Source organism: Crinia signifera, chromosome 3 (genome assembly GCF_055691185.1).
Source record: "Crinia signifera chromosome 3, ASM5569118v1, whole genome shotgun sequence".
Lineage (NCBI taxonomy): Eukaryota > Metazoa > Chordata > Amphibia > Anura > Myobatrachidae > Crinia > Crinia signifera.
The window spans coordinates 341,099,122-341,110,329 of record NC_139219.1 but is presented as its reverse complement, the minus strand read 5'-3'; the positions used below and the strand labels follow the sequence as shown (position 1 = coordinate 341,110,329).

At 54.9% G+C, this 11,208-nt stretch overlaps 1 protein-coding gene across 1 annotated transcript in view; it reads left to right on the top strand.

Moving 5' to 3' along the window:
• Window positions 1-1,663: 1,663 nt before the first annotated feature.
• NRBP1 (nuclear receptor binding protein 1) overlaps window positions 1,664-11,208 on the top strand; it is a 106,043-nt gene continuing 96,498 nt past the window's right edge. The window contains exons 1-4 of the mRNA XM_083175121.1: window positions 1,664-1,811; window positions 9,523-9,755; window positions 10,569-10,691; window positions 10,766-10,888. Of these exons, the coding sequence (XP_083031247.1) occupies window positions 9,561-9,755; window positions 10,569-10,691; window positions 10,766-10,888 (441 nt within the window). The 5' untranslated portion in view covers window positions 1,664-1,811; window positions 9,523-9,560. The remainder of the gene's footprint in view (window positions 1,812-9,522; window positions 9,756-10,568; window positions 10,692-10,765; window positions 10,889-11,208) is intronic.

The following is an 11,208-nucleotide window of genomic DNA, read 5'->3' as shown; positions in this document are numbered from 1 at the left end:
TACATTACCAGGGAAGCCCAGGAACAGAGCATTGTGTCCTCCTGGAGAGGGGCATGCTGGGAGGTATGGATAATGTAGGATTACCAGCACCTGTGGGGAGCTAGGTAACTGATAAGAAAGGTGTCACCACAGGTGCTGGCAATCCTACATTACCAGTGAAGCCCAGGAACAGAGCATTGTGTCCTCCTGGAGAGGGGCATGCTGGGAGGTATGGATAATGTATGATTGCCAGCACCTGTGGGGAGCTGGGTAACTGATAAGAAAGGTGTCACCACAGGTGCTGGCAATCATACATTACCAGGGAAATCCAGGAACAGAGCATTGTGTCCTCCTGGAGAGGAGCATGCTGGGAGGTATGGATAATGTATGATTGCCAGCACCTGTGGGGAGCTGGGTAACTGATAAGAAAGGTGTCACCACAGGTGCTGGCAATCATACATTACCAGGGAAATCCAGGAACAGAGCATTGTGTCCTCCTGGAGAGGGGCATGCTGGGAGGTATGGATAATGTATGATTGCCAGCACCTGTGGGGAGCTAGGTAACTGATAAGAAAGGTGTCACCACAGGTGCTGGCAATCATACATTACCAGGGAAGCCCAGGAGCAGAGCATTGTGTCCTCCTGGAGAGGGGCATGCTGGGAGGTATGGATAATGTATGATTGCCAGCACCTGTGGGGAGCTAGGTAACTGATAAGAAAGTTGTCACCACAGGTGCTGGCAATCATACATTACCAGGGAAGCCCAGGAGCAGAGCATTGTGTCCTCCTGGAGAGGGGCATGCTGGCAGGTATGGATAATGTATGATTGCCGGCACCTGTGGGGAGCTAGGTAACTGATAAGAAAGGTGTCACCACAGGTGCTGGCAATCCTACATTACCAGGGAAGCCCGGGAACAGAGCATTGTGTCCTCCTGGAGAGGGGCATGCTGGGAGGTATGGATAATGTATGATTGCCAGCACCTGTGGGGAGCTAGGTAACTGATAAGAAAGGTGTCACCACAGGTGCTGGCAATCATACATTACCAGGGAAGCCCAGGAGCAGAGCATTGTGTCCTCCTGGAGAGGGGCATGCTGGGAGGTATGGATAATGTAGGATTGCCAGCACCTGTGGGGAGCTAGGTAACTGATAAGAAAGGTGTTACCACAGGTGCTGGCATTCATACATTACCAGGGAAATCCAGGAACAGAGCATTGTGTCCTCCTGGAGAGGGGCATGCTGGGAGGTATGGATAATGTATGATTGCCAGCACCTGTGGGGAGCTAGGTAACTGATAAGAAAGGTGTCACCACAGGTGCTGGCAATCATACATTACCAGGGAAGCCCAGGAACAGAGCATTGTGTCCTCCTGGAGAGGGGCATGCTGGGAGGTATGCTCCACTATGTATGCAGGGACCCTCACTCACCTAGTGGCAGTGGACACAGGTACCCCAGCAACCCCCCTCTTCCAGTACTGGGCACACCCGGCTCCCCCTCGTCCCCTGTGTCTGCAGCACACCCCCTGGTACTACATGGTACATGCCTGGCACATTCGGGCACCTCGTCCCTGCTGTCACTCAGGCCGCCTGTGCTCCCGCCCACACCTCCCGCTGCCCCGCCCACACCTCCCTCTCCCCGCCCCGCCCACACCTCCCGCTGCCCCGCCCCGCCCTCCTCTAGTCAGGAGGACAGCGCACGTTGGTATGGGAAGCCACGCAGCAGGAGCCGTAATCCGGGAACATGAGTGACGTTATTACGTCTCCTGCGTCTGACGTCACTGCTCGGCGCTGATATCTGTCAGAGCTTCCCCTAATATCGGGGCCCGAAACCTGAGGTAACCAGCGGTGACCCCCCCCCCCCCCCCCCCCTATCACCACTCTCATCTACTCCCACCCTCCTCATACCTACACCTTCCCATCCTCATCCCTTACTCTCCCCCCATCCTCATCCCTTACTCTCCCCCCATCCTCATCCCTTACTCTCCCCCCATTCTCATCCCTTACTCTCCCCCCATCCTCATCCCTACTCCCCCCCCCCCATCCTCATCCCTACTCCCCCCCCCCCATCCTCATCCCTACTCCCCCCCCCATCCTCATCCCTACTCCCCCCCATCCTCATCCCTACTCCCCCCCATCCTCATCCCTTACTCTCCCCCCATCCTCATCCCTTACTCTCCCCCCATCCTCATCCCTACTCCCCCCCATCCTCATCCCCCCCATCCTCATCCCCCCCCATCCTCATCCCTACTCCCCCCCCATCCTCATCCCTACTCCCCCCCATCCTCATCCCTACTCCCCCCCATCCTCATCCCTACTCCCCCCCATCCTCATCCCTACTCCCCCCCCCATCCCTTCTCCCCCCCATCCTCATCCCTACTCCCCCCCCCATCCTCATCCCTACACCCCACATCCTCATCCCTACTCCCCCCCATCCTCATCCCTACTCCCCCCCCCATCCTCATCCCTACTCCCCCCCCCATCCTCATCCCTACTCCCCCCCCCCCCCCATCCTCATCCCTACTCCCCCCCCCATCCTCATCCCTACTCCCCCCCATCCTCATCCCTACCCCCCCCCCCATCCTCATCCCTACCCCCCCCCCATCCTCATCCCTACTCCCCCCCCCCCATCCCTACTCCAGCCCCATCCTCATCCCTACTCCAGCCCCATCCTCATCCCTACTCCAGCCCCATCCTCATCCCTACTCCAGCCCCATCCTCATCCCTACTCCAGCCCCATCCTCATCCCTACTCCAGCCCCATCCTCATTCCTACTCCCGCCCCATCCTCATTCCTACTCCCGCCCCATCCTCATCCCTACTCCCCCCCCCATCCTCATCTCTACTCCCTTACCCTCCTCATTCTTCATCCCTACTCCCCTCTTGTATGTGCTGATCCCTACTCCCCCCTCATGTATGTGTATGTACTGATCCCTACTCCCCCCTCATGTATGTGTATGTACCGATCCCTACTCCCCCTACTGTATGTATGTCCCTTCTAAGCTTCTTTTGCAGAGTGCCACACCCTGCCCATTTTTAAAACCTCAAAATGCACCCTGCCCTTTTTGTGTGTAGTATTGTACATCCTTATGCTGCCCCCACCGTGCTGACATGCCGCTGAGAACTTTTGGTGTGTGCTATTATGGTGTGTGGTATAATGTGTAGGAGGCATTACAGTGTGGGCCATAATGTGTAATTGTCATTCCGACAGAATATGTAATGGGCATGTTGGCTATTATGGTGTGTGGTATAATGTGTAGGAGGTATTACAGTGTGGGCCATAATGTGTAATTGGCATTACGACAGGATATGTAATGGGCATGTTGGCTATTATGGTGTGTTTTATAATGTGTAGGAGGCATTACAGTGTGGGCCATAATGTGTAATTGTCATTATGACAGGATATGTAATTGGCATGTTGGCTATTATGGTGTGTGGTATAATGTGTAGGAGGTATTACAGTGTGTGCCATAATGTGTAATTGTCATTACGACAGAATATGTAATGGGCATGTTGGCTATTATGGTGTGTGGTATAATGTGTAGGAGGCATTACAGTGTGTGCCATAATGTGTAATTGGCATTATGACAGAATATGTAATGGGCATGTTGGCCATTATGGTGTGTGGTATGATGTGTAGGAGGCATTACAGTGTGTGCCATAATGTGTAATTGGCATTACGACAGGATATGTAATGGGCATGTTGGCTATTATGGTGTGTGGTATAATGTGTAGGAGGTATTACAGTGTGGGCCATAATGTGTAATTGTCATTACGACAGAATATGTAATGGGCATGTTGGCTATTATGGTGTGTGGTATAACGTGTAGGAGGCATTACAGTGTGTGCCATAATGTGTAATTGGCATTACGACAGGATATGTAATGGGCATATTGGCTAATGGTGTGTGGTATAATGTGTAGGAGGCATCACAGTGTAGGCCATAATGTGTAATTGGCATTACGACAGAATATATAATGGACATAGCAGAGTGTGAAGATGTTTAATGAACAAAACCTAATGCAGTGTGTAATTTTTTTAAATTTTGTTTCTAATGTAAATTTCTAATATATGTGCCCTGGCTGGTGGTCAGCACCCTGCCCTAAAAAAATCCTACAGTGAACACTGTGTATGTGCCAATCCCTACTCCCCCTCCTGTATGTGTATGTACTGATCCTTACTCCCCCACCCCCCCTCTTGTATGTACTGATGCGTTACTGCTGCGGTCTCCCCCCCCCCCCGTGTTACACATCTGCCGTCACTATGTACAGCTGGTATTGTGGTGTTGCAGCTGCAGTCTCCCCCGGTGTTACACATCTGCCGTCACTATGTACAGCTGGCATTGTGGTGTTGCAGCTGCAGTCTCCCCCGGTGTTACACATCTGCTGTCACTATGTACAGCTGTCATTGTGATGTTGTGGCTGCAGTCTCCCCCGGTGTTGCACATCTGCTGTCACTGTGTCACTGTGTACAGCTGTCATTGTGGTGTTGTGGCTGCAGTCCCGTCCCCCCCGTGTTACACATCTGCCGTCACTATGTATAGCTGTCGCTGTGGTGTTGCGGTCTCCCCCGGTGTTACACATCTGCCGTCACTATGTATAGCTGGCGTTGTGGTGCTGCGGTCTCCCGGTGTTGCGGTCTCCCCCGGTGTTACACATCTGCCGTCACTATGTATAGCTGGCGTTGTGGTGCTGCGGTCTCTCCCGGTGTTACACATCTGCCGTCACTATGTACGGCTGTCATTGTGGTGGTGCGGTCTTTCCCGGTGTTACACATCTGTGTCACTATGTATAGACAGCGTTGTGGTGTTGCGGTCTCCCCCGGTGTTACACATCTGCCAACACTATGTACAGCTGGTGTTGTGGTGCTGCGGTCTCCCGGTGTTGCGGTCTCCCCCGGTGTTACACATCTGCCGTCACTATGTACAGCTGTCATTGTGGTGTTGCCGTCTCTCCCGGTGTTACACATCTGCCGTCACTATGTATAGCTGGCGTTTTGGTGCTGCTGTCTCCCGGTGTTGCGGTCTCCCCCGGTGTTACACATCTGCCGTCACTATGTATAGCTGGCGTTGTGGTGCTGCGGTCTCCTGGTGTTGCGGTCTCCCCCGGTGTTACACATCTGCCGTCACTATGTATAGCTGGCGTTGTGGTGCTGCGGTCTCCCGGTCTCCCCTGGTGTTACACATCTGCCGTCACTATGTACAGCTGGCGTTGTGGTGCTGCGGTCTCCCCCGGTGTTACACATCTGCCGTCACTATGTACAGCTGTCATTGTGGTGTTGTGGCTGCAGTCTCCCCCCGTGTTACACATCTGCTGTCACTGTGTCACTGTGTACAGCTGTCATTGTGGTGTTGTGGCTGCAGTCTCCCCCCGTGTTACACATCTGCTGTCACTATGTACAGCTGTCATTGTGGTGTTGTGGCTGCAGTCTCCCCCCGTGTTACACATCTGCTGTCACTATGTACAGCTGTCATTGTGGTGTTGTGGCTGCAGTCTCCCCCCATGTTACACATCTGCTGTCACTATGTACAGCTGTCATTGTGGTGTTGTGGCTGCAGTCTCCCCCGTGTTACACATCTGCCATCACTATGTACAGCTGGTGTTGTGGTGCTGCGGTCTCCCCTGGTGTTACACATCTGCCGTCACTATGTATAGCTGGCGTTGAGGTGTTGCGGTCTCTCCCGGTGTTACACATCTGCCGTCACTATGTACAGCTGGCGTTGTGGTGCTGCGGTCTCCTGGTGCTGCGGTCTCCCCCGGTGTTACACATCTGCCGTCACTATGTACAGCTGTCATTGTGGTGTTGCCATCTCTCCCGGTGTTACACATCTGCCGTCACTATGTACAGCTGGCGTTGTGGTGCTGCGGTCTCCCCCGGTGTTACACATCTGCCGTCACTATGTATAGCTGTCATTGTGGTGTTGTGGCTGCAGTCTCCCCCCGTGTTACACATCTGCTGTCACTATGTACAGCTGTCATTGTGGTGTTGCCATCTCTCCCGGTGTTACACATCTGCCGTCACTATGTATAGCTGTCATTGTGGTGTTGTGGCTGCAGTCTCCCCCGGTGTTACACATCTGCCGTCGCTATGTATAGCTGTCATTGTGGTGTTGCAGCTGCGGTCTCCCGGTGTTGCGGTCTCCCCCAGTGTTACACATCTGCCGTCACTATGCACAGCTGTCATTGTGGTGTTGTGGCTGCAGTCTCCCCAGGTGTTACACATCTGCCGTCGCTATGTATAGCTGTCATTGTGGTGTTGCAGCTGCGGTCTCCCCCAATGTTACACATCTGCCGTCACTATGTACAGCTGTCATTGTGGTGTTGTGGCTGCAGTCTCCCCCCCCCCCCCCCCTGTTACACATCTGCTGTCACTATGTATAGCTGTCATTGTGGTGTTGCAGCTGCGGTCTCCCGGTGTTGCGGTCTCCCCCGGTGTTACACATCTGCCGTCACTATGTACAGCTGTCATTGTGGTGTTGTGGCTGCAGTCTCCCCCGGTGTTACACATCTGCCATCACTATGTACAGCTGGCGTTGTGGTGCTGCGGTCTCTCCCGGTGTTACACATCTGCCGTCACTATGTACAGCTGGCGTTGTGGTGCTGCGGTCTCCTGGTGTTGCGGTCTCCCCCGGTGTTACACATCTGCCGTCACTATGTATAGCTGGCATTGTGGTGCTGCGGTCTCCCGGTGTTACACATCTGCCGTCACTATGTATAGCTGGCGTTGTGGTGCTGCGGTCTCCCAGTCTCCCCCGGTGTTACACATCTGCCGTCACTATGTACAGCTGGCGTTGTGGTGCTGCGGTCTCCCGGTCTCACACATCTGCCATCACTATGTGCAGCTGGCGTTGTGGTGCTGCGGTCTCCCCCGGTGTTACACATCTGCCGTCACTATGTACAGCTGGCGTTGTGGTGCTGCGGTCTCCCGGTCTCCCCCGGTGTTACACATCTGCCGTCACTATGTATAGCTGGCGTTGTGGTGCTGCGGTCTCCCGGTCTCCCCCGGTGTTACACATCTGCCGTCACTATGTACAGCTGTCATTGTGGTGTTGCCGTCTCTCCCGGTGTTACACATCTGCCGTCACTATTTACAGCTGGCGTTGTGGTGCTATGGTCTCTCCCGGTGTTACACATCTGTGTCACTATGTACAGCTGGTGTTGCGGTCTCCCCCGGTGTTACACATCTGCCGTCACTATGTATAGCTGGCCTTGTGGTGCTGCGGTCTCCCGGTGTTACACATCTGCCGTCACTATGTATTGCTGGCCTTGTGGTGCTGCAGTCTCCCGGTGTTACACATCTGCGGTCACTATGTACAGCTGTCATTGTGGTGTTGCGGTCTCTCCCGGTGTTACACATCTGCCGTCACTATGTATAGCTGGCATTGTGGTGCTGCGGTCTCCCGGTGTTACACATCTGCCGTCACTATGTACAGCTGTCATTGTGGTGCTGCGGTCTCCCACTGTTACACATCTGCTGTCACTATGTATAGCTGGCGTTGTGGTGTTGCGGTCTCTCCCGGTGTTACACATCTGCCGTCACTATGTACAGCTGGCGTTGTGGTGCTGCGGTCTCTTGGTGTTGCGGTCTCCCCCGGTGTTACACATCTGCCATCACTATGTATAGCTGGCATTGTGGTGCTGCGGTCTCCCGGTGTTACACATCTGCCGTCACTATGTTTAGCTGGCGTTGTGGTGCTGCGGTCTCCCAGTCTCCCCCGGTGTTACACATCTGCCGTCACTATGTACAGCTGGCGTTGTGGTGCTGCGGTCTCCCGGTGTTACACATCTGCCATCACTATGTGCAGCTGGCGTTGTGGTGCTGCGGTCTCCCCCGGTGTTACACATCTGCCATCACTATGTACAGCTGGCGTTGTGGTGCTGCGGTCTCCCGGTCTCCCCCGGTGTTACACATCTGCCGTCACTATGTATAGCTGGCGTTGTGGTGCTGCGGTCTCCCGGTCTCCCCCGGTGTTACACATCTGCCGTCACTATGTACAGCTGGCGTTGTGGTGCTGCGGTCTCCCGGTCTCCCCCGGTGTTACACATCTGCCATCACTATGTGCAGCTGGCGTTGTGGTGCTGCGGTCTCCCGGTCTCCCCCTGTGTTACACATCTGCCGTCACTATGTACAGCTGGCGTTGTGGTGCTGCGGTCTCCCGGTCTCCCCCGGTGTTACACATCTGCCGTCACTATGTGCAGCTGGCGTTGTGGTGCTGCGGTCTCCCGGTGTTGCGGTCTCCCCCGGTGTTACACCTCTGCCGTCACTATGTACAGCTGGCGTTGTGGTGCTGCGGTCTCCCGATGTTGCGGTCTCCCCCGGTGTTACACATCTGCCGTCACTATGTACAGCTGGCGTTGTGGTGCTGCGGTCTCCCGGTGTTGCGGTCTCCCGCGGTGTTACACGTCTGCCGTCACTATGTACAGCTGGCGTTGTGGTGCTGCGCTCTCCCCCGGTGTTACACGTCTGCCGTCACTATGTATAGCTGGCGTTGTGGTGTTGCGATCTCCCGGTGTTGCGGTCTCCCCCGGTGTTACACATCTGCCGTCACTATGTACAGCTGGTGTTGTGGTGCTGCGGTCTCCCGGTGTTGCGGTCTCCCCCGGTGTTACACATCTGCCGTCACTATGTATAGCTGGCGTTGTGGTGCTGCGGTCTCCCGGTGTTACACATCTGCCGTCACTATGTATAGCTGGCGTTGTGGTGCTGCGGTCTCCCGGTGTTACACATCTGCCGTCACTATGTACAGCTGGTGTTGTGGTGCTGCGGTCTCCTGGTGTTGCGGTCTCCCCCGGTGTTACACATCTGCCGTCACTATGTATAGCTGGCGTTGTGGTGTTGCGATCTCCCGGTGCTGCGATCTTCCCCGGTGTTACACATCTGCCGTCACTATGTATAGCTGGCGTTGTGGTGTTGCGGTCTCCCCCGGTTTTACACGTCTGCCGTCACTATGTATTGCTGGCGTTGTGGTGTTGCGGTCTCCCCCGGTGTTACACATCTGCCGTCACTATGTATAGCTGGCGTTTTGGTACTGCGGTCTCCCGGTGTTGCGGTCTCCCCCGGTGTTACACATCTGCCGTCACTATGTATAGCTGGTGCTGCGGTCTCCCCCGGTGTTACACATCTGCCGTCGCTATGTACAGCTGGCGTTGTGGTGCTGCGGTCTCCCGGTGTTGCGGTCTCCCCCGGTGTTACACATCTGCCGTCACTATGTATAGCTGGCGTTGTGGTGCTGCGGTCTCCCGGTGTTGCGGTCTCCCCCGGTGTTACACATCTGCCGTCACTATGTATAGCTGGCGTTGTGGTGCTGCGGTCTCCCGGTGTTGCGGTCTCCCCCGGTGTTACACATCTGCCGTCACTATGTATAGCTGGCGTTGTGGTGCTGCGGTCTCCCGGTCTCCCCCGGTGTTACACATCTGCCGTCACTGTGTACAGCTGGCGTTGCGGTGCTGCGGTCTCCCGGTGCTGCGGTCTCCCCCGGTGTCACACATCTGCCGTCACTTTGTATAGCTGGCGTTGCCGTGCTCATGGTTGTGCTTTGTGTGCTCTCCAGGTGCCGCGACGTTACACACTTGCTCACGCTCCCATATAATGTCTGAAGGTGAAGGTAAAGTGGCTGCAAGCACCGGCTCGGACCCTAAACTGGAGAGTGCGGTTTCTATGTCCCCCCCTGTGAGCACCCCTTCCGTAGCTGCCCAAGAAGAGGAAGAGGAGGAGGAAAGTGAAGATGAGTCTGAGATCCTGGAGGAGTCGCCTTGTGGTCGCTGGCAGAAGCGGCGTGAAGAGGTGAGCTGGTGACAGCGCATAGATCTGTGTAAGCTGTGACTCTACCTGACCGCTGTGTACACAACAAATGATGTGTGTGTTATAGAGGGTAGAACAGTGCAGTGTTATCCAGAGACCGGGAGCTTATCGGCAGCCCTGCAGCTAGTGCGGTATAGGGAGTATAGGGGGAATGGTGCAGTGATGGCACCTTATCCCTCCCCAATGCTGTGATACCCCCAGCCCTGCTGCTAGTGAGGTGCTATGTATGGTATAGGGTTAATGGTGCAGTGATGGCACCTTATCCCCCCCCTCCCCAATGCTGTGATACCCCCAGCCCTGCAGCTAGCGGGGTGCTGTGTAATATAATAGGTGCTATGTATGGTATAGGGGGAATGGTGCAGTGATGGCACCTTATCCCCCCCCCCACCCTTATGCTGTCATACCCCCAACCCTGCTGCTAGTGAGGTGCTGTGTATGGTATAAAAGGGATGGTTCTGTGATGGCACCTTATCCCTCCCCCCCCCCCCCCCCCCCCCCCTCCAATGCTGTCATACCCCCAGCCCTGCTGCTAGTGAGGTTCTGTGTATGGTATAAAAGGGATGGTTCTGTGATGGATTATTCCCCCCCCCCCCCCCCTCCAATGCTGTCATACCCCCAGCCCTGTAGCTAGCGGGGTGCTTTGTATGGTATAAAAGGGATGGTACAGTGATGGCACCTAATCCCCCCCCATGCTGTGATACCCCCAGCCCTGCTGCTAGTTGGGTGCTATGTTATAGGTGCTGTGTAATAAAATATATATTCATTCCATCTCTCTCGTTCTCTGTTCCCCACCAGGTGAACCAGCGCAATGTGCCCGGCATTGACTGCGCCTACCTGGCCATGGACACAGAGGAGGGGGTGGAGGTGGTCTGGAATGAGGTGCAGTTCTCAGAAAGGAAGAATTTCAAGCTACAAGAGGTAGGTGTGTGATATATAGTGGTGCTGAGTATGACCCAGCCGGAACTTTCTCCTGATTGGCGGCTGTATTACAGGACAAAGTTAAGGCCGTGTTTGATAATCTGATTCAGCTGGAACATCTCAACATCGTCAAGTTCCATAAGTACTGGGCGGACGTGAAGGAGAACCGCGCCCGGGTGAGTCCATTGCACACGCATGTAACATAAATAGATGGGGTCAGTGTTCTTGTCACGTGAAGGAGAACCGCGCCCGGGTGAGTCCATGGCACATGCATGTAACATACATAGGTGGGGTCAGTGTTCTTGTCACGTGAAGGAGAACCGCCCCTGGGTGAGTCCATCGCACACGCATGTAACATACATAGATGGGGTCAGTGTTCTTGTCACGTGAAGGAGAACCGCGCCCGGGTGAGTCCATCGCACACGCATGTAACATACATAGATGGGGTCAGTGGTCTTGTCACGTGAAGGAGAACCGCGCCCGGGGGAGTCCATGGCACATGCATGTAACATACATA